Below are 24,142 nucleotides of genomic sequence, written 5' to 3' on the forward strand. Positions count from 1 at the left end.
AGCTGTAAACAGAGGGAGAATATTTGGTTGAACTTTAGGGGAATTAAAGTTTAGTTGTTTGATGCTCCCTTAAATTAATACCTTAATTACAAAAAACACAAAAAAAAACTCAGTATTTTATATTAAACATTTATTACAAAATAATGGACAAAATGTTCACAAAAACTGCAAAAATTTGTTTATTGTATTGATCCCTCAAACAAGCCTGAATAAAGAGGGTCTGAAATCTACAGTGGATGCTGAAAAACGTTTTTTTTATATATTATAATAATACAAACAGAGCAACCAATGATTTTACCAGTGATTCTTTACATAATGAAAATATTATTCTGACACCTAGAGGCCTAGATGTGTTAGAGACTATGTACTAATCCTGTTTTTAAAATGGCCATCCACTATGTATGGGAATTGCTCTCCAGAGCATAAACAGGTTAATTCAGGCAATACAGGGACACTTTTTTTCCTCATGTGAGTTCCAATTTAGAGAAGAAAAAAAATGTGTTTTAAAACAAACAAATCAAAAAACATCACTTTCATGCAAACTATTGCTACTATTTTGTGTGCGGTAATACAAACTGATTGCTCCTTTAAGTCTTAAACAATGTGCCACCAAAAAGGTACAGGACAAACATGACACAAGTACAGGCTTTTTAAATTTGCATTGAAAGAAATAAATATTAGAAAAATCCTAATAATTCACATTATAAAAACAACATGTCAGAAAAACCCAGTGAATTTAGTGATTCAGGTCAATCACTGTCATACTCTTCGATGAGAAGGTCCTCATCGTCCAGTAAGGCCTCAGTGGTGGTGGGCTGTGGTTGGCTTGCAGGGAGATCCCCTCCTTGGTCTTGACTGCTTTGAAGAAAAGTTTCTGCAGTGGTTTCTCCAGATGATGAGCTGGTTCCAGGCTCAGGGTCTTTGGGAACATCCTCATTTTCACTGTCCAAATCTAGCCCACAGGGGTCTTTGTCACCAAGTGCTTCAAGTTTTAATCTGAAAAAAAAAATTCAGATAGGGTTTGGTTTGTTTTTTTTAAACATACTGTGTGTTATTTATCTCTTTGAAAACTAATCTTACATATTATTGTACTTTATTAATTTAATGTGTTTTGAATTAATTCCCATATTCCCAAATGAAACAGCAGTGTATATTCAATCATTACGCTCTCATTGAGACTCAGAACTGTTCACGATGTAGGTGATAGGAACCAGATATCTGAAGTGTTTAAAGTCCATAAAAGCTCACTCACTCTATGCTATACTATAAGAAATGTATAAGAAGAGGACGTTTCTCAACATATGAACCATTTCACATCATTCATTGCCTGTGACCGCTTATCCAGTTCAGGATCATGGAGTGACTGGAGCCTAACCAGAATCACTGGGCGCAAGGCAGGAACACACCCTGGAGGGCACTCCATTTTTTTTTACACTCACACCTATGGACACTTGAGTCACCAATCCACCTACCAACGTGTGTTTTTTGGACCATGGGAGGAAACCGGAGCACCCGGAGGAAACCAGTGACATGGGGAGAACAAACCAAGACAGTCACCCAGAGCGGGACTCGAACCCACAACCTCCAGGTCCCAGGAGCTGTGTGACAGCGACACTACCTGCTGTGCCACCCTGCCACCCATTTCACATCATAACACATTGAATTTTTTTTTGCTTTATTTAACATAAAGTCTGCTATTCAAATGGCAGAAATTAAGCCTTAGGGTGAATGCATGTGTGGACTATAACATTTAAATTTGGCCTCACATACCTGCCCGGAAATCTCCTGAGAGAGAGATGGCCAACATCTTGGATGAATGCTATCTGAGCTAAAAGGAAATGAGAGAAGACAGAGTTTACCAAGTGTGGGGAGGAAGTGAGCCCAGGATATGAATGTGCTTTGCATAATTTCAAGCCAAACGCTCTGTAATAGATTTCTTTGTCTTTAGACAGTGAAAGATCAAACAGACACTTGGGCAGGCTTTAGGGCCTTGAAATTTTCCTGTAACAAATTTTCACTTGAGATGCAAAATGTAAAGCTTTCTGCAACAAGTTTCATAAAACAACCAATGAAAACACATGTCAGATCGTGTCGAACATTTCAAGTGACTGATTTTTACCAAACATAGATTAATAAAAAATAAAACACTGGAAGGTCTACTTGTGCAAACTACCTTTTTAGTTTGTCAGTTACCAGTGATATTACATACCAAAAAACTTGTTTCTTGCAGCTAACCTTTCTTCAAAATATGGTTTACCAAACTGGCTTAATTAATCATGTTGTTACCAAGTCTGCATTTGTATTGCTATCTGGAAATCAACATTTTACCATTATTGTAATAATAAGCATTTCTAGGCATTTAATAGGTACTGTCAGTAGATAAAGGACAACAACCTGCCATTATACTGACACTTAGTGGCTCAGATGTAGGAGAGGTCCTGTATTTATTCGGTTGTTTTAAAACAAGTCAACCCCTATGTGGGGGGACCCACTTTATGGAGCATAAACTGGTTCATGCAAGGACAAAAAATAAAGTTATCTGATTCTTTATCTCATGTGAATTGCACTTTATAAACTAAAAGTAAAAAAAATATTAAGTGAACTTTAAAAACTGTTCATTTTTGGTAGCAAAAAAGGCTGACTGCTCTGTTAACCACTTATTTTATTGACAATGTCATTACATGAGTGTATAGAATTGTATGTTACCTTGATTCCTCATGGGATTGTTGAGCTTAGCAAGGTATGGTACCAGCTCTGTCACAAGACTAATGGGTGCCAGGCAGAAATTAATGAAAAGGGACTGAGCTGAAAGATAATTTTCACGGTACTGTGGGCAGAACACACACAAAACTCTCATCAATCCAGTGGAGACAATACAACAGTGTGCTAACTTAATTATTGAATATATAGGCTAAACAATATGCTATATGTCCAACAGTTTGAAGACCAAGTTTCTTCCAATACTTAACAAGTCAATGTTTTTCAACTTTGCACAGTTTATGTCTTCTCCAAAAAGGGAGAGGAAAAAAAAAACAATGAAACAGGAACTGCACTGAACATAAGGCCATCAGGAATACCAAGAATGCACCATAAGGGTGTAAAGCCCCTAGTGTTGGGCCATGGAGCAGTGATGGAGTTCTCTCCAGTACCCCCTTTGGGATGACAAGAAATAAATTTAGACCTAAGGCTTGTGTTGACCATCATTCAAATCTTCACCGTATTGTTGCTGTTCAATTTTAGCATCTAGCTGCTCCAGATTATTATATATTGTTGCTACAGCAATTGAAGGACAGACTGCCAATTAAACTGATGCATTTAATTTCAGAAGAAACATCGAATGAGTCTTCACAGACTTTTGGCCATATAGTATATTTGGACAATTCCTCATTTACCGTCTTGTTGATCTGCAGCCAATGGGGTTTGTGAAGGGGCTTAAACCCAATTGATGATTGGCTGGTGGCTTGGGCACGGGAAGAGTTGGAATGTATGAGCCCCCTAGTGGCCACCGATGATCCATACTCCAGCATCGTAGACCTGGACTGTAAGAAAAACATAACCATGACAACGGCATCACTAACCATGGCCTCAAACACCTGCTTCATTTCAACAAGTGTCTTATCATTTCTCTGAGGAAAACAGTACTTTATGTTTGCGGTTAAGGATGAGGTTTTCAGGTTTCTATATCTTTACTTAATGTTTTTATTTTGAAAATGACTATTCCAGATTTGGATGGGAGCACAAATGTTTGAAAAAGGCCACATAATAATGTTAAAAAGAGCTCAAAAGTATTTAATATTGTCTATTACTGCTAGATTCCTGACAGCTAACTGGCATTAATTTATTAACTCACGCTCCAATCAGCAGTCAGAAAGTCAGCATCCGAGAGATATTCTGTTGCCCGTGTAACGTCCTCCATGTTTGAGAAGAAGTCCAGATAGTTCTGGTGCAGGTAGAGGTTAAAAAACTCACCAGACATATGGGAACGCTCAATGACCAACTAGAGAGAGAGAGAGAGAGAGAGAGAGAGAGAGAGAGAAATGGTATGACTAAACATTTTCACTATTTTGTCCTCACATAATGCATGTCTGAATATTATTTATTTAGTCTGGTACTGGCCATGCTTTATTGGTTTATAAATATGTATAAGTTCATCAGTGTAAGCTTCCATTACTTGCTAGCTAGTGCATCCAGCCACCATCGATTGCCTTGGAGCTGCCCACCCTACATTGCAGTTTTCATGGACTTATTATATTACTATTACCATCAGATCGACCAGAGGAGGATAGGTGAGCCTTGGTTCCTCCCAAGGTTTCTTCTTCAGCTCGAAGGGAGTTTTTCCCTTGCCACCGTTGCCCTTGGCTTGCTCATCTGGGGGATTTTTACATTCTTTACATTTTTAAATTTCATGTCAAAACTTTGTCTTACAGGAAATCTTTTAGAAGCTGCTTTGTGACAACATCAGTTGTAACAAAGCGCTATACAAATAAATTTGATTTGATTTGATTAACAAATAAAAGAGATTGAAAGGGGATAAAGTGTGAATTTCTGGCCAAAGCTTTCCTTTAAAAATAGAATAAAATTATTTTGTTTTTACAGACTGATATGTGTGATTACCTCTGGGTCAACAAGCAGTGTGTCTCTCTCATGTTCTGCAAGATGTGCTGGCAGCTTGGGAATTTCTGATCCGTCACAGCTTTCACCTAAAATTACCCAAAAGTCACCACTATTTAATACCTTAAAAAACTCACTGCATCATATAGTTTCTTCTATAAAATAGTAAAAAATCGAAAAACTAACGTTTGCAGTAGAGAATCTTCCCCAAAGCTCTAAAGAGAAAGAGAGAAGCATCTTTTCCCCCAATAGCAGGACTCCCATCCAACACATCCATAGATTTAGCAGATCGAATCCTCCCTTTGACCTTATTTGAAGCTTTGACAACAGATGCAGCAGATTTACTCTTTTTAGATGCCCACAGGCCCTTTTCCAAGGAGTAGTCTATAAATAAAAAACAGTTTTTCCATTATGACATAAATTACATTTATACAGACACTATTTAGCCTGCCTTACCATATTAGACCATCACAACACATGCATTTAAACCTATGGCATTTTAAATCAAAATTTTCTTATTTATTCCCAGTTCCACACTGTAGCCGAGACAATCCCAATCACACTGTACTGAAGCCAAGAGGGTAAGGAACACATGCTTTCTCAGAGACATGTGTAGTCAGACCCTGCCTCTTTTCAAACGGTTGATACAACATAACTGAGCAGCTCAACATGCTTGGAGTAGTGTGGTAGAAGCTGGAGGGTAAGGGAAAAAAATGGAATAAATTAGAATCTACACTCACCAGTGTAAGAGGAAAACTGCAAGCTGTTGATGGCACTGCGAATGTCTCCTGAGCTTCCAGTGCACAACTGCTCCAGCACAGCTTTATCAGGCACAGAGATCCTGCCTGCGCTCTGAAAATCAAAACCAAACAATTTTAAGCAGACGCAAACCAGACTACAACATTATAAAGAACACTGGAATGAGTCAGCAGATTGTCCATTTGTCTTTACCTTGCTTGCTTCAACAGCTCCAATACGACTCAGAACCTTCATCATGCTAGTAGGAGCTACAGGGTTAAAACTGGAGAAGAAGAAAAGGATTGGAAGAGTATAACAACAACAGGAAACACTAAGCAGATCCATTCGTTCATTCTTGTTTTCTGTAACCATTTCATCCTGTTGAAAGGGTGATTATTTAAAAAAATAAATGGATAACAAAAATAACAACAACAATAATTAATAAATCACAGTACAGTTGTTTCTCTGCACTTGTGTTTTTAAGAAATGCAATTTTATTTGTTTTTTAATATCAGTAACAGCAAGAGCATGAGGAAAATATTTATTGATAAATGTGTTCCAGGGTGATATTTCACAAATCAGGGTTTTACCTTTTTTAACTAAATAACATACACAGAAGAGAAGTTTAAACAATTAAATCAGAAGCACAAGACTTTCTTATTGGACAGCTCACACTTTGATCTTGAGTCCTCAAAATACAGCTTTATGCAATAACCTCCTGATCTACGGAGCATTAAAACACAGAATACTGCCTCCCCACTCATTTTATGTTTCATATTAGGGATATGGAGAAGGCTAATAGTAGATGAATTTAACACACATCAGAACATAACAGCATATCATCTTCATCTGTGTGGCTTATAGATTAAGAGAATATTAGAAATATTTTCTTATTATATTACCATCATCAACCTATTGATCCTGACATTAAGAAACAAAAATGATCACAATTTTTAATGTTACAGATATTATTGGATTCTATGTTGAAGACACATGCCCTTAATTCTGCTTATAATGGTATTTGTAGAATGCATTTAATTGTTTAACTGGTTAAACACGCAAAACAGGGAAATTGATGGTTATGTGGGTGAATGGAAGAGTCAAATAAATTAATAAATAAATAAATAAATTCTGTAAACTCACTTGTTAAGTTTTGGATTAGTAAGCGAAAACATAAATTAGACTCTCTGGTTTCTCACTATCCTTCTGTAGTTTGTTTATTTTTAGCATTATTTGCTAAGATTGATGACTGATCAGTGACTTAAGTTGCAATAAATTCAAGATGAGTGAATCAATCAACTGATTTATAAGTCATCAATGGAGATATCAAAGTTCTCCACTTATGTGGCATTTTGGTGTAGTGAGATATTTACCTGATGTTGTGAATGTCAAGCTCCTGCTGGATGTCCTTGGGGAAGAGAAGCCTGGAACTATTATCTCCGCTCAGGCTGTCAGACAAAATAAAGACTAAAGGATGCTTGCCTGACTTCACAAAACGCCTGCAGAAAATGGGTGGATGGAGGGAGAGAGAATAAAGAATACAGTCTCATTGAAATCACTGCCTGTGGGAAATGTTTAGAACAACGTATGCAAAATCCTCACCTGAGAATATCATGCAAAGATCCTGGCTGCCTATAGAACTGGTTGGGAAAATCCTGAGGGGACACAGATTGATGAGATGCCACTTTTCTAAGAATTTGTTTTTAAAGAAAGCCACATAGTCATTCTTGCAACACACAATTCATAAACATTGTTATTATTAATGTGATGAGCATTCTACCTCTACGAGAATAATCTTCCTATTTTGTGCATGACGGTCTCCACTCATCTGAAGGCGGTTGTATTTGTTTGCTCTGAGAAGGAACTCCTGGAAGGATCCTGTCTGTGAGCTCCCATAGAAGCTGTTAAATCTGGAGTCTAGAAACGAAAGGGGTTATCTGTAAGGTAATACTCCAACAGATAATGAACTTCTTAAAATCAATTAAAATTTGTTAATTACATTCAAAAATGTACATTCAAGAAACAGAAATATAACAAGACAGGAAATATAACCAGAAAAAAAGGGCCCCATCTTTTCATTTTTCTGACACCAGGCATTTTAGCTCATGGTCACTGCCAAAGCAATTCAAGAAGTGTAAAAGCATTACGCTCAGCTTACAAATTTTATTTGCTCATAATGTTAACAGATTAGGTTAGCTAGCAGTATGGCTGTGGAACCATGGCATACACATAGCTGGTATATATACATACACTTATAAATCTGGTATATATTTAAACATGGTGAGTGACAAGATAGGAACTATATTCCAAAGGAATATCTTCAAATATGTCTCATGAGATTTTATATATATATATATATCTCTCTCTCTCTCTCTCTCTCAAACACATAGACACACCTATATATATATATATATATATATATATATATATATATATATATATATATATATATATATATATATATATATATATATATATATGTGTGTGTGTATGTGTTTGAGAGAGAGAGAGAGAGAGAGAGAGAGAGAGAGAGAGAATGAAGGAAATAGAAATATTTTGTGGTTTCTTTCCTTGAATATATAAACATAAACTGACTTATTCCTTTGATCTTGAACTCTGATTTAGAAATGACTACTAAATAATCATCTATTTTATCAATTTAAAAACTTGTTTTTATGTTTTTGATATGAAAATATAAGACTTTTTTTTTTTAAATAATAAATAAATAAATAAATATAAACAAATAAAATTAAAAACGCAGTTACTGCAAACCAGAAATAATGATGCAATAGAGATACATTGAAATTCATTGAATACATTTAACGCTAAATATAGCAAAAAATAAAATTAAAAAAAAAATCTGAGAACCTGGGTCAAAGCTCTGTCTGAAAGAATCATTTGTCCTATACTCAGAGGGGGTGGGGTTGGACCACTCCTGGGCTTGGAAATCTAAATCTTTAGCCAAGACCTGAATGGTGGCCGTCTTTCCACAACCAGATGGGCCAGTCAGTAACAGTATAGCACCACCCTGTGGAGATATTCCAGCAAAAAAGATCACCTTCAGGTTTTTCTTTATTTTTAATTTCATACCATCATTTAAAACAAAAAAGTAAAGAAAAACATTTAGTAATATGTGTATTAGTACGCTGGGTTATCAAAATTGCAATAAAAACAATAATCTGTAATTTTTTATTAAACATTATTTAGCTGTCAAACATACAGGGAAATTACTTTTAATGCCTGACTGACCAACTTGGCTACATTTAGTTCATATAAAAAATATCTGAATTTGATGCATGGAATGCAATGAACTGATAACATGTAAAACTATCATGATTGGGTATGACTGGGTATTCTTGGGTGCCTCTGGATAAGAGCATCTGATATCTAAGTGTCATAAAGGAGCATCCACCAAGATCAAATCCACCAAATTTGTTTGGTACCAATTTCCTAAAAATTAGGTTTTTATTTTCAAATGTAGAAGTGTACAAAATAAATATGCCAGATTAATCTAATCAAACAAACATTTTCAAACCCATAATACATACCTTGTTTGCACACTTCAGGTCCAAATGAACCCTCAACCAACTCTCAACCTCTTCAACTTTCTTCTTGTGGACAGCCAGCTCAGACTACGGTACATGGGAAAATAGAAACAGATGTTATAATGATTCAGAAGAGCATAGATATCATCTCTAAACTTACAATATCATGAATATTTTATAAAACCATGTGAACAATGTGTCTGATGTCTGTTTTTGGTAATAGATAAAAGGACAATTTCCATACCTGTGACTGAGGAGCATGTACATCCACCCATGGTTCATTTTGATCCTCTTGTGAACTTTGTCTACTGGATAAAAACTGAGGTTTGGAGACTTGAGGTTCTCCCTTTCTCTTCCTGGGTCTCTTCCCACTGATTTCTACAGCAGAAGGTCGAGCTTTTGATTTCTGGTTTTCTCCTGCAAGTGAGCCTTTTGTCAAGGGGAAGCTGTTCACTCCAGAGCTTCCCAGAAGGTCAGTGAAGGATGGTTGTACCCAGCTGTTTAACTACAGAAAAAGTAAGCCAATCAGAGTTAAACAACCCTGAAGATCTCAACTTGTTTTGAGAGAAATCTGAGCAACTAAACTTACTTTACTAGAGGACGCTTTTCCTCCCAGAGAAAGCTTTGACATTATCAGCTCTTCCCATTCACACAGCTGGACTACTCAGTTCAGCGCTGGCAGAGAATACCAGAGCATCTCATAATGGACTACAGTTGAGTTCCACCTTAAATAAACAATGCTTTAGAGAGACATGCAATCAGGAGCATGAGCAGATTACGTGGTCACTATATAGGGTTCACTGACTAACTGTCCACTTCTATAAGTGATGCTGGAACCCCATCAGTATAAGCAGATATTTATATTAAATCCAGATATCTAGGTTTTAATTATTTTTCATTAGAGACATTTAACAACATATGCAATTCATTCTTGATAATCCTAATTTGTGTATTTTTATGAGGTTATTAATATTCATTTGAGTGAGAAATTGACTGTATTCCGTCACTAGAACATCAGTAGAGTCAGGGGCTGGTGATGGATTATTAGATTTGGATTTAAAGACTCAATTGATCCCAAATTTATAGGGTGGAGCTCAATCACTCCATAAAACGCAGTTCCACTTGCTTTAGAGTCAACTGAATATATCCACAGATACACCCTTGTAGCTGAATTAAACTTTTGAACATATACGGCATATAGTAGTACAGTTTAAATGTCAGTGTAATTAAACAACTGCCGATTTATTTATCATATATTTATCAATAAGCAGCTAAACTGTTCATTTTCCAGAAATGGGGTTAAAGAGGCTAAAAGATTATGGAAAGATGTGCACCTATATTTTAACTGTAACTGATAAAATGCCAAAGTAACTAAGTTAGTTTAGCACTAAATAAATTATATAGCAGATGCATAGGTTCAAAAACCACCGTTTGAAATCTCCAAAAAAAACATCGGTTCAATGAAAATGAGCAAAGTGGATCTGTTTCCCCACACTTGTTTATACTTGCACGTAAACTTCGCCTGTGGCCGTTAATTTTGCGCTAAGCTAAAGCTAAAATTACGTTTTTGAAGTAACTCAACGGCCTACAGAATATTCAGACGCCGCGAAAAATAATATTTAGTAAAAGACACAAACCTACCAGCGACAAATACGTTATCAAAAGGAATCTATGTATTTTAAACTTTCCACTGTTTGGTCTACGACGAAACCGTTAGCTTAGCATTCCCTTTAAAAGGGTAGAATGGGTTGGCCGCGCATGTCACGTGACCGCATTACGACAAAAGAAGGAAACTCCTCGTGGACGCGCACGTTTTTTCTCCATTAATAAACTTCAGCATTAACGTACAGTGATGTCCTCAAGAAAATCTAGTTAAATTAATAGTTTACGGTTTACAAAAAGGCACTTAAGCTGCCGTTCCGTATTACAGCGTTTACTTTGGCAATGAGAATCATGAAGAAACCAAACATCCTTATCACAGGTGAGTATGTGTAAATATAATTTAATATGATTCATATACAGTCGTTTATATCTTTTTTTGGACTTTCATCGTGTTTGTTTATATATTTGTACATATATTGGTAAGTCTTTTTCTGTGGTTGATGTTTGCTCCGTTCCACGAAATCTTCGAATTGTCCGTTCCACCTTAAATAGTGCGGCACATGCATTCCAGCACCCAGCCGCCAGAATATGTGCTGCAACGTTTAAGGTGGAACGGACAATTGGAAAACAAGCAGCCAACTTAATCCCCGTGGGGAGGTGGTTATACAATAAAATACAATGTAAATAAAATACAACAATTAACATTTCGGTACCTTAAGACGATGCCTATTAAATATTAAAGGTGTTCAATTAAAATGTAAGATAATATTTAGAGGCTTATAACATTCACTCAAATAAAATAATAAAAGTAATAAAATAAAAATTACTCCCTCAGTTCAAGAATTCGTTCTCTTATCTTAACAAATCAGTTCATCCAGCAAAATTAATGGCTGGATGACCACACATTTTTCATATAACAAAGATGTAAATTTGTGCTTCTAGGAACGCCAGGAGTTGGGAAGACCACACTCGGGAAAGAACTGGCTCAGAGGACTGGGCTGTCTTATATCAATGTTGGAGAATTGGCACAAGAAGGTGAGCTGTGTCATGTTCCAGTTAGCTTTGTCAATAGTGATGTTTTTCAGAATTAACTGCAGCAAAAAACTGGATGCTAATGTTATGGATGAATCTTATAATTTCAGGTCAGCTGTTTGATGGCTTTGATGCAGAGTACCAGTGCCCCATTCTGGATGAAGACAGGGTAGGTGTTTTTACAGTGGAAATTAAAGAACCATGTTCTGATGTTATGAATTTGTTGGCATTTTTCCTCCATTTTGGAGATGGCCAGTTCTGGCACAATAGTTAATTTGCTTCCAAACATATTAGCATATTAAGCCATTTTCATATATGAATTCTGGAAAATGTCTGTGGAATCAGGTTCGGACATTTTCTGGAGTTGTCCTCTTACATATGTCTCCTACAGCAAAACAGTTCTGCAGGTGCAGCCATGGGGCAGCACCCGTATAGCAAGTGCAGGAGACATTGCATGATTCTCTGGGGTGGGGTGTGCATATGTGAAAGGGGCATAACAGCTTTGTTCTTTTGGGCTCTCAGTGTTGGATGGTTATGTCACCCCCAAAGTTCAAAATCATAGTGTTTATATTTGTAAAGTTTTTAAAAGATGTTTCTACAAGTGCATAGGAAAAATTAGAAATAAATGTTAGTTACCACCTATCCTGGAAAGAAATATTCACTATTCAAAGTGATTCCTGATTATACTTTCAACATATAAGCATTACATTTGTAAAGAATTTTTTCTGACTTATTCATATTTTGTATAAAACAAACAGTAATAAAGTAAGGGCATTTTATTTTCCTTGCCAAGGTTGTGGATGAACTGGAGGACAAAATGACAGAAGGAGGTGTCATCGTGGACTATCACGGTTGTGACTTCTTTCCTGAGCGCTGGTTTCACATAGTGTTTGTCCTCCGCACAGACAACACACACCTCTACAACAGACTGGAGAACAGGTTAGCAACAAACTACATTTTTATAATTTATTCTTTTTCAGTGATCAGTGGCTTCATATTTTTATTGTGTGTGTGTGTATTTATGTGTAAAAAAAAATTATACTGGATATTTATATTATTAGAACCCCATTCTGCATTTTCAACACATTTTGCACCAATTTTTATTTGTCTACAGTTCAGTTTATCATTCTGAGCACATGTATATTTCTTACTTATTTAAATCATGTAGTCCTAGTTCCTTTCATATAAATCCATTTTCTCATATAATAGCAATATCATTTTTGGAATTTTGCAGTACTGAATTATTTATTTATATATTCAGAATTAGACTCCAGAAATCTGGACAAAGGAGACTTCTGTATCAATACATATTCTGACATGTTTGTGTCATGTCTATTTTAGGGGTTACTCAGGAAAGAAGCTTCAAGACAATGTTCAGTGTGAGATCTTTCAGACAATCTACGAAGAGGCAATGGAATCATACAAAGTGGAAATTGTGCATCAGCTCCCCAGCAACGACCCTGAGGACATGGAAGGAAACCTGGAGCAGATCATCCAGTGGATTGAGCAGTGGATGAAGGACAATAACTAAACAAGTGCTGGACAGGTGGTCGTGCATATATTCACCTGAGGACTGACTCTGAAGAGAATCTATAGACATTCCCACTGTTACATAATCTTCTGAACACCCATCATCATAATATTTCCCTGCTCTTAAGTAAGAGCAATCATTTGAAATGAGCCAAACATTATTCCGTCATGTATGGAGAAATAAATATTTTGTATTCATGTCTAAAATCTCTATTTACAAGTCTCACTTTGTTTTTCATTTTCGTTTATATGATAATTCAACAGGACCAGAAAATTCCCTGTTTCTTCTTTCAACTTGGAATGATTTTCAGCAAATATTTTCAAGCAGCCTTTCAATATTAGAAAAAAATATGCGGTTAATTTACAGAATGGAAATGATTACAGAAATCCCTTACAATGACAACTGTACAGGTTCATCTCAGTACATTAGAATATCATCAAAATTAATTTATTTCAGTCATTCGAGTCAAAAACTGAAACTCATAGATTAATTACAAACAGAGTGATATATATATCAAGCATGTATTTCTTTCAATGTTGATGATTATGGCTTACAGCCAATGAAAACCCAAAGGTCTTTATCCCAAGACCAATTTAAAAAATGACTTTTAATACAGAAATGTTGGCCTACTCAAAAGTATGTACAGTAAATTCACTCAGTACTTGGTCAGGGCTCCTTTTGCATGAATTACTGCAACAATGTGGTGTGGCATGGAGGCGATCAGCTTGTGGCACTGCTGATGTGTCATGGAAGCTCAGGTTGCTTTGATAGTGGCCTTGGTTTTCTGCATTGTTGGATCAGGTGTCTCTTATCCTCCTCTTGACAATACCTTATAGATTCTCTATGGGGTTTGGGTCAGGTGATATGCTGGCCAATCAAGCAGTGATACTGTAGTTATTAAACCAGGTATTGGTACTTTTGGCAGTGTGGACAGGTGCACAAGTCCTGCTGCAATATGAAATCCACATCTCCATATAGCTTGTCAGCAGAGGGAAACATGAAGTGCTCTAAAATTTCGGCTCCGCTGACTTTGGACATGATATAACACAGTGGACCAACACCAGTAGATGACATGGCTCCCCAAATCACCACTGAAACTTCACACTAGACTGAAGCAGCTTGGATTGTGTGCCTCTCCACTCTTCCTCCAGTCTCTGGGACCTTGATTTCCAAATGAAATGCAAAATTTGCTTTCATCTGAAAACAAGACTTTGGACCACTGAGCAACAGTCCGGTCCTTTCTCTCCTTGGCCCAGGTAAGACACTTCTGCCTTTGTCTCTGGGTCATGAGTGGATTGACACAAGGAATGTAACAGTTGTCCTGTATACGTCTGTGTGTGGTGGCTTTTGAAGCACTGATTCCAACAGCAACATTTTTGAATGGCCATTTCTTGACCATCCTTTCAAAACTGCAGTTATTCCTGTTGCTTGTGCATCTTTTTCTACGACACATTTTCCTTTCTCTCAACTTTCCATTAATATGCTGGGATACAGCAGGAGGCTGCCTTCTGGACATCTGTCCAGTCAGCAGTTTTCCCCATGATTGTGAAGCCTACTGAACCAGACTAAGGGACCATTTTAAAGACTTAGCAATTATTGTAATTTTCTGAGATAACTTATGGGTTTTCGTTGGCTGTAAGCCATAATCATCAATATTGAAAGAAATATATGCTTTAAATAGATCACTCTGTAAGGATTCTATGTAAAATACTTCATGAATCGAGTTACTTTTTGATGATATTCTGATGTACTGAGATGCACCTATATTAGCTAAATAAAAACCAGTGGTTACACTAAAAGATTTATAAATGAGTGCTACGATGTGAAATGTTAGGTTGTATAGAAATTTCTTGACCGGAACTAGGACTTGTTATATTTACAGCATAAATATAGCCTTTTTATTTACTATCCACAACCACCAGTGAACATACATGTCTTCTGGGTTTTATATTGAATTATCATGATAATAATATGTGCGTAAATATAAGAAATATAATCTTATTTTACCATACAATGATCTACAGTATATGTGCTCTATATATACACCAAAGTTTTAAGACATGCTCATGAAATATATTTTCAGAAAGCAATTAATTATTATTACTATTATTATTAATGATAGTCTGTCCCACATTTGCTGCAGTAACAACTTCTACTTGTCTGAGAAACCTTTACAATACATTTTGTTACTGTGAAAATTGTATCGCATTCACTCACAAACAATAATGAGGTCAGAAACTGATTCTGAATGAGTAGTTCTGGCACAAAGGTTCATCCAATCGTAGCGCAGGGCTTAACGGAGTACGAGTGGAGAAAAAAAATGCCGGAATTGTGAAAATTAACAAAGGACGTCTTTGTCGGAAAACGGGTGTGAAATAAAACTAAACCCCGCCCTCTGATTGGTTTCGAACCTGAAACAATTACGTCATCGGCAGAGGCGAGGTAAGTCACGTGGCCCAACGTTTTTCGCCTGTAAACCCAGTGGCGGAAGACAGGTGTGTTTACCGATGATAAGTAAGTCCTGTTTTTAATGAATCATCTTATATATTAACAACTAAAACCAGCTAGAATGTAATCTTGATTTAATGATCAGGAGGTTTCTACTGATATTTAATGATAGGAATTTTTTAAAGAGTCCATCTTAGATTTTATTTTGAGGGGAGGTTCTGGGTTTTCTGTTACTGTGCCTTCTCCTTTTTTTCTTTTTCTTTTTTTTTTACTTATTTTACAACTGTATTTTGAAACGAAGTGTGTCTCAAATATAAAGTAATTCGTGCTCTTTTGTTTTATGGTGTTGTTGAAACAAACATTTGTTATCTACATTTTTAAAATTTATAAATACTCTCTGCCTATAATGTGTAATAACGCCGTGCCGAACAGAGCAACAGAACAGCTTAAATATCCTTCAGCAAAGTCTTATTAAAGTAGCTCTGATTTCTTCATAATATCATCTTTTATCTTTTGAAAAAAAAAACAAAAGCTACAGTATATTTTTCTTCATGGCAGATTGTTAAATGTAAAGATCTTATATCTAAAATGATTTGTAAGTCTATAAGGTACCACAGTCTTATTCCACAGTCTGAGGGGAGGGATCACAAGATCTTTAAAAAAAAAAACACTGACCATGTGATGGTCTGATTTTTCTTATTCATACTGAGTTCATACTGGATTCATTATTAAAACGAGACTTATGTTTGTGTTCCATGTGCTACTTTTATTAGGTCAAATTCAAGTTTTTTGTGGGTCTGTATTAAATAGTTTTTGTAGACTGTTCTAGGCTTTTCTTGTTTGGTGTTTAAATGTTGGGTGAGGCTTACTGCAGGAGTCGAATTAGGATTTTAATGGCAATAGCATCTACCACAGTGGTTCTTGATTCTGTCTTCATGGTCCCAGTGATGCCCCATTTGATAAACCAACGTAACTTTCAAAAACTGCAGAAACATACCGAAATTCTGAACATCAGAGCATATATCTGATATACAAAGGAGATATGAAAGCTATATACAAATGTACAAGAACCAGTAACAAGAGGAATATATATATATATATATATATATATATCAGAACTAGAGTAAGATAGATGTTCAGTAAGATAGATAGCTAAATATTTATACTGGAAAATGCTGACCCAATTTTTAAGGTTTGATATATCAGGGCGACTTTTGGCTGAACTGGAACTTTATGTTTTTGATGACTGTAGATTTGCATCTGTGTTCCATTTGTTTCATTATCTTATCATTACCACTGTCACACCTCTCAGGGATCTCTGACTAAGAGCAAAACTCATGTCAGGAATAAACGGCTCCTCGTACCACTTTGATCGTGTCAGAGAAGGTCCACACTATGACCAGGTCCCCATTGGCTCCTTGGCTCGAGATGATGGATCATCTTACCCCTTTGGGGGATTAGTGCCTGCAGTCAGTGCTGATCCCTTACCACCACCTCCACTTCCCATCAACCCCCCTGTGGGTCCGGACCTCTACCCTAGTGATGTTGAGGATCAGCCAGACGATGCCATGGATATCAAACCAGTACGACGCTTCATTCCTGACTCTGTGAAGAACTTTTTCCGGGGCAATAGCTTTCGAAGCAGCAAGAGCCAAAGCTCCTTTCCACCACCACCCTCTGATGTCATTAACACCACCACTCAAGGAGTGCCATGCTCCCCTCCCAACTCTCGACCACCATCTCCTAGTGCCCCCGGTTCATATATGGATCCATATGGAGGATCTGGGGGCAGCTACCATTCTCGGAAAGAGCAGGCAGCCCTCCTCGGGGAAGCGGTGGAGTCCGTTTCGGGACGCTCTGGACAAACAGCAAAGACGTACAGTGAGAAGGTGGAGGAGTATCACCAGAGGTATTCCTACATGAAGTCATGGGCTGGACTTCTACGTATTCTGGGCTGCGTGGAGCTGCTCCTGGGGGCTGCTGTCTTCGCTTGCGTCTGCGCATATGTACACAAGGACAATGAGTGGTACAACTTGTTCGGCTACACCCAACACAACATCTATGGGGGTTCATTTGGAGGGTCAATGGGTGGGATGTATGGATATGGGGTTGACTACAACGGACCCAAAACACCATTTGTCCTAGTTGTAGCTGGTTTGGCCTGGATCGGCACTGTCATTTTGCTCATCTTAGGCATGACCATGTACTACCGGACCATCTTACTGGATTCCAACTGGTGGCCCATTACAGAGTGCCTGATAAATGTAATGCTGGGCGTTCTCTACCTGGCAGCATCTATTGTATACGTGCGGGACACTCTCCGAGGGGGACTTTGCTATTATCCGCAATTTAACAATGGCCCCAATGCTGCATTCTGTCGAACAGAGGCTGGCCAGACAGCTGCCATCATCTTCCTCTTCCTTACAACACTACTGTATTTTGTGAGCGCTGGGGTCTGCCTGAAGCTGTGGAGGCATGAAGCCGCACGTTTGCGTCGGGAGGCACTTGAGCAAGAGGTAAGGGTGCTTCAAAGCCAGAGGGCCTGCGTAGACACTTAATATATATTTAAAATATGTGGTGCCGTTTTGAGAATGATGATATTGCACTTTTACCATTAAAGGGTTTTGAAAGAGTTGCTGTTGGCTTTTAATAAATTCTTCTGTTTACTTTGTAGATGAGGACTGTTCAGTCAGTTCCGCTGACCATGGTAAGTATTTTCTTGACATAAATAATGTTTGATATGGCAGTATCTACAGTGTCCACACTTAATGACTGATTTCCACGTTACCCCAAGATTGATGCTATGTCAAGTGTCTCGGGACCTGCCTACAAACCACAACTGATGGGTACCCCCAATACCATGGAAAATGCAACAGTGTTACCACCCTCTATGATGGAGCCGGAATACCTGAGGGGTCACATTCCTGCTGGGCACATCCCCAAACCAGTGATCATTGCAGATTATGTGGCGTGAGTTTGATCACCTGTTAATAATTTGAAGGACTTTAAAACTATGCACTCACCTAGTATATTAAAAACTCCCAACCTATAATTTAATTCACTGGTTTCTTTATTTAAAACACATACCTTATATCTCCACCAAATACACTAAGTGTACAATAACAGACTGTAGGACATCTGTTTTCATTCACAATTCATTAGCCACCCTCTATTCCTATCATCACTGGTTAATTTATGAGCTATAATGAGAGTGGTCTACCACCCAAAATGATCCAGCCAAGTGAATTCAGATACTTTAAGTTGCATCCATTTGGACCTAGATATTCAGTTGTGTACACAGCTTGTATAATCTTCCTTAGAAAAACATGATTATTTCAATGAGATGTTCAAGATTAGCTCCACATGAGTTTGGGCTAGCGATGTATAAATCCCCAAGCTTTGAGCTGTGTGACAGAGCTCTGTTCTCTAACTTTGAAATGAGCTGGAGTGCCAGAACTCACCATTCAGTATCAGTAACAGACCCCACTACTGCTCTCCTGGCTGGAAGAGTAGGCATTGTCACTGCTGCAAATTTGGATAAACTCTCAGTCAATATTAAGATTAAGAAAAATGCAGAATGACCATTTGTCTAAAATGATTTGATTGTATACATATGTCTAATCAATTTTAATTCACCTAATAATTGTTCATATTTTGCTTATTTATTCATCCTTTTATTGCAGGAAATACCCGACAATCCACACAGATGAGGAGAAAGACCGTTATAAGGCTGTTTTTAATGACCAGTATGAGGAGTATAAAGAGTTACACGCCGAAGTTCAGGCACTGGCCAAGAAGTTTGAGGAGATGGAGAATGTGATGAAAAACCTGCCTACTCACCCATCCAGTGAAATGGTAAATAATGCTGAATCTACTTTAATCAACTATCACTATTCATTTTGGAAAAATGTTATTACATTTACATTTATAGTATTTTGCCGACACATATTCAGAGTGAATTTAAATTTCAGCCATATTACACTGAGGGATGAATGCAGTGTTAAGAGTCTTGACTCTTATTATAAAGGACTGTTATTAGTGCAGATTGGAGGGAATTTAACTGTAGTGTTCTACACAGAAGTCAGTGCACTACACTACACCCTCAACAATATTGTCACCCAGTGGTGGAAGTATAATAAGCCAAGTATTTTCACAAGAAATCTAATTTTTTTACATATTTTTGTTAAAAAATACATTTTTTAATGATAGCATAACATTACAGCAAATTGTCACTGTCCAAGGAAAAACACATATCTCCTATTATATTTGAAGATCTACACAATGTGTGAAACCTTCATGATAAATTGACAAATAGAAATGCTCCAAAGTTACTTGGAATTAAATATTTAAAAAAAAATATAAGTAGGTTTTTCCTTCTCCCATACAGTTACTATTTTGGATGCATCTTTTCTTTGTACAGCAACGAAATATTGTATTATGTTCTCTTTCATCAGGACATTATCACATTATCTCATATTTCTTACTGTATTTTGAGTTTATGAGGACATGACCCATATTTCCCACTGCTGCCAGTGCTAGTGTAATTGTATTAATTTAAGACATGAATGACAAAAAAAAAGCTCTTTGATCAGCTTTGGTATATATGGGTTATTGTGTCTGCAAATATTTGACTCAACAGATTTCAGGTTAGTTAAGTCAAGATGAAATTGTGTTGACAAATAAACACCATAAACAATACATTTTGTGTTTATATTAAATTTAAAGTTTGCGGATACCTCTTATAGTTTGTCAGTTCAGCTACATTATGTTGCACCTGTTGTACACACAGCTTGTATTATCTCTGGATTAGCTACAGATGAACTTAAAATCACCACTCTTACTGCCAAGCATAAGATAAAGAGGTGCAAAGCCTTGCAGCATTGACCTGTGGAGCAGTGAAATGGTGTTCTCTAGAGTGATGGAAACACCTTTATTGACCCCCTTAGGGATATTGCTTCTCTGGATTTGACCCATCCATGGTAGTGAACACTACAAACACACACTAGTGAGCAATTCTCCACACACACTAGGGGCAATGAACCACCTTGGCGCCCGGGGGGTAGGTGCCTTGCTCAAGGGCACTTCAGCCATGAATGAATTTTCTCTTGCCAATCCTGGAAATTGAACTGGCGTACGGCCTTAAGCTCGCTAATGCTGTAGTGACTAAATGCCATCAAATACGTACAGCGATGTTCAAAATAGTGTAACGCTCTCACAGAGGAGTAGAGGCTGTTACTATAGTGAAGACAATAACCTGTCTTAACCAGTGTCCATAATCTTTTGGCTATATAATATATATTACTGAAAAGTGCATGCTTTTGTGGTTTTGTTAACAGTGTGTGTGTTTGGTGTTTTTTTTCCCCCTCCCTATAGGAACAAGAGAGAATCAGTCACCTAGTGCAAGAGTTTCAAAGAAAAAAGAATGTAAGTGGTGTCCATTTGTACATTTAGTTTAGATTTTATCATTTATACTGTGCCAGATTATGTTGAACCTGATGCTTTATATTATATTTAAAAGACAGAAGTCTTGTTTTGCTCTAATGGGTAATAAATGTAGTTAATTTTGCCTTGCCTTTAAAACCTTGTCCTATTTTTTTATGACATCACTTTTCACCAGTAAAACACTTTAACTAATAACATTGTTTCTCTGGGGTGAAACTTGTGAAGTTAAACTACATGGTCAGTAGAAAGTCTCTTTTGTGACCAATGAAAAGCTTAGTCAGTGATGAAAAACCAAGTTCAACTGAAAAAGTTGAGTAAATTTCCACGTTCAGACATATTTTGCATTTCTTTTCATTCCTAGGACCCATCATTCCTGGAGAAGAGGGAAAGATGCGAATATCTGAAGAACAAGCTTGCACACATCAAGCAGAAAATCCAAGAATATGACAAAGTGATGGAATGGAATGATGGCTACAGTTAAACAGAACATAACAACAGTTTCTGTCACTAACCACAAACACAGAATGTCCACTGTTAGGGTTAAGCCTCCTGCCCGGCTTTGAGGCTTATTATTTTCAGACAAAAATAAATTTCAAAAAGCTGCATTCTGTCTGAGGCCATCATAACCTTTACATTCACTTCCACAATGGATTGATGGAAGAACTTTTTTATTAGAAGGACAACTTAAAAATGTATTTAAATTATGTCAAATATGTGATGCAGTTATGTGCTTTAAATATTTTTGAAGGAAATATTCAAATTCACTCTCTTACTCTATAGTCCTCTGCGAAGTTTTGTGTATCTTTTGAGGAAGTTATGATTATCTTATGATTACACACACACACACATTGAACTTGCATTAAAATTTGCATAAAATGCCATTTAAATATGATTTTTGAGAAGTGTACATATGCTCATATTTCTGAAGGAAGTCGACAGGCCACTGCAGGATAGTGCTGATAGTTGTTTTAGGGTTTTGAATTCTGTCTTAATTAGAATTGGACTATTTGTCCAAGTGTATTTTAAAAAATATTTTAACAATGTCTTTTAACCGTGATTTTTTTTTTTTTCATATTTCATGATTTCCTGTGCAAGGGCCCTTTTTTATAATTTTATACTGTTATATATCTAAGTTTTAAAAATAAATAAAAAAAAATCTTTTACGCTTTTTGTTTTTTGAATTTCCTTTTTAAATATGAAAACACTTGAAGCCAAATCTGAGTGCATTGTTTGCTTGAATATGGGGGTGGTATTTCACAAAGCAGGAATTCCGTTATTTTTGTCAATATTTTCACTTTTTCTAAATTTTTTTATTTTTTTGGACATACATTGCTAACTGCTTAATATGTATCACTTGATTATCGTGAATTATTCATTACTGTATATAAATGTTGCCTGTTATTTTATAGTGGAATAGTCATCACTGCTCTATTTTATGTTGATGCAAGTGTACTACAGCAATTTCTGGATGTAGTTGGGGTTTAAAATAAATGAATATCTAAATTAAAGAATAATATATTTTCTAGATTTGAAAAGTAATAAACAGTGGAAATATTTCAAAAAAAGTGTTACAAAAGCACTGTGTTAAAACATTACGGATTTTGCCCATATTTTATGACTAAATATGGATTGGACTGTAGTTAATACTGTGATTTTTACTGGAAATAATGGCACTGATAATTTTGCAATAATTTGTCAATTTAAATTTTAACACTGGCTTCCTGAAGTATTTTAGTTTTTGTATTTAAACACTGACTTTAGCTTTTAAATATTAAAAAATAATGATCTGAATACTTTAACTCATTTATACCCAAATGTTTTTCTCACAGCTCAGAGTTTCTGTAAGGAGTGGAATTCGAGATATGTGTAAACTGGTTTATCCAGATTTTCACTGCGAGTTTCACCTTTCAATAAGTTTCAGGAAGACAAAATGGCCTCCGCTCATTTGATGTGTAATCATGAATGTTGACTACTTTCTTTTCACACAAGGTGAAAGTGGCCTAAATCAGATTGTCTAACAAAATCCCATTTTCTCTTTGGCTCTTCACACTACCTTATAAATTTGACAAAATAGACTGTGTTCCTAAACGTACCTGCAAAACTTCAGTGCTTCATGTGACATGTTTAGCATATATTTTAATTTTAATTATATATAAATTTTAAAATACGAATCTTTAAAATTTTGAAAAATAGAGTGTAAAATGAGCAGATTCTGAAAAGTCTAGGATTATCTACATGCCTGATATTTACATCAAAGTTTTCTTTTTTCAGGACTGTGCAGTGTATCAGATAAAGAGATTTCAGTTTCACAAGTGAAAGTTGCCCAGTCAGAACTGAAAATATCAGATTGTGTTTATTTATTTATTTATTTTGCTATTTGCACAGCCAAAAAAAAAAAACCACACACACGTCTTATTTGAAGAGATCACTTTTACCTGCTGTGTGGATATACCTACGTTGGTGATGCAAAGCACAATGTAATACCCAAGTAAGTGATTTTGTCCCTAATCTTGTTTGTGACTGAGTGTGAGTGACAGTTATATGAGATGCTCCATATCTAACAATTTAGTTGCAAAAACTGATAAACAATGTAGCAAACCTAGCAACGGATTCATTTAGAAATCCTTATTTATTTAACAGTGAATGAAAACAAAATAATTCCAGTGTTGTTAATTCCAACATGCTAATTCTGTCAACTGGTAGCCATGTCAAGATACCATAATGCCAATCTGGTATTATTATGCTAATCCTATATGTGAAGTCAAGGTTCTCTTGTATTTATCTTTGGATATATGAGCAATAAAATGTCTTATTATAACTAATATGTTTATTTACTTATTTCTTATACTATGTGTTTTGTAGTAATTAATAGATTTAAATTTCAATTTGAACAGTCTATTTTCAATTAACAAAACCATCACATTAAACTAAAGCCACTTTTTTACTGAATACATCATGTTAGATCTGTGTTGTCAGTGTACTAGTGTGAGTTTAATACTATTAAAATTTCAATGATAATGTTCCTAAAGCTCAAAAAATGTCATAGCAGCCATGGCTTAATGGCGAGTGCTGGCTTGGGACTGGAAGGAACCAACAGGAACAGCCTGGCTGAAGTGACCTTGAGTAAGGCACCTATCCGCCAAAATACTTCCATGGCACTGAGGGTGACTACCCTCTGTGTGTGTTCACGGTC

At 36.4% G+C, this 24,142-nt stretch overlaps 3 protein-coding genes across 4 annotated transcripts; 2 read left to right on the top strand and 1 right to left on the bottom strand.

Annotated features, from left to right (window-relative positions):
* Nucleotides 1–197: 197 nt before the first annotated feature.
* LOC136676404 (cell cycle checkpoint protein RAD17-like) lies at nucleotides 198–10,675 on the bottom strand. 2 transcript variants are annotated; one of them, XM_066653398.1, is made up of 17 exons: nucleotides 10,536–10,675; nucleotides 9,484–9,634; nucleotides 9,139–9,399; nucleotides 8,898–8,981; nucleotides 8,218–8,377; nucleotides 7,130–7,266; nucleotides 6,952–7,004; nucleotides 6,723–6,848; nucleotides 5,563–5,632; nucleotides 5,352–5,463; nucleotides 4,798–4,995; nucleotides 4,615–4,700; nucleotides 3,851–3,997; nucleotides 3,393–3,539; nucleotides 2,707–2,827; nucleotides 1,771–1,828; nucleotides 198–996 (listed from the first exon to the last, which is right to left on the bottom strand). In XM_066653398.1, the coding sequence occupies exons 2-17, from the start codon at nucleotides 9,523–9,525 to the stop codon at nucleotides 750–752; spliced, it is 2,049 nt and encodes a 682-aa protein (XP_066509495.1). In that variant the 5' UTR covers nucleotides 9,526–9,634; nucleotides 10,536–10,675; the 3' UTR covers nucleotides 198–749. The 2 variants fall into 2 exon arrangements, with proteins under 2 accessions (XP_066509495.1, XP_066509494.1); XM_066653397.1 differs by having other exon boundaries at nucleotides 9,484–9,619; nucleotides 10,536–10,653.
* Nucleotides 10,595–13,252, top strand: LOC136676406 (adenylate kinase isoenzyme 6-like). The gene is made up of 5 exons (XM_066653404.1): nucleotides 10,595–10,875; nucleotides 11,439–11,531; nucleotides 11,639–11,697; nucleotides 12,322–12,467; nucleotides 12,870–13,252. Exons 1-5 carry the CDS (start codon nucleotides 10,839–10,841, stop codon nucleotides 13,057–13,059), a joined length of 525 nt encoding a protein of 174 aa, XP_066509501.1. The 5' UTR covers nucleotides 10,595–10,838; the 3' UTR covers nucleotides 13,060–13,252.
* Nucleotides 13,253–15,505: 2,253 nt separating this feature from the next.
* Nucleotides 15,506–22,370, top strand: LOC136676782 (MARVEL domain-containing protein 2-like). Its single transcript, XM_066654000.1, has 7 exons — nucleotides 15,506–15,573; nucleotides 16,820–18,023; nucleotides 18,182–18,214; nucleotides 18,302–18,477; nucleotides 19,191–19,362; nucleotides 20,881–20,931; nucleotides 21,311–22,370. Exons 2-7 carry the CDS (start codon nucleotides 16,845–16,847, stop codon nucleotides 21,428–21,430), a joined length of 1,731 nt encoding a protein of 576 aa, XP_066510097.1. The 5' UTR covers nucleotides 15,506–15,573; nucleotides 16,820–16,844; the 3' UTR covers nucleotides 21,431–22,370.
* Nucleotides 22,371–24,142: the final 1,772 nt, after the last annotated feature.

The sequence above is a fragment of the Hoplias malabaricus genome, chromosome X2 (genome assembly GCF_029633855.1).
Source record: "Hoplias malabaricus isolate fHopMal1 chromosome X2, fHopMal1.hap1, whole genome shotgun sequence".
Lineage (NCBI taxonomy): Eukaryota > Metazoa > Chordata > Actinopteri > Characiformes > Erythrinidae > Hoplias > Hoplias malabaricus.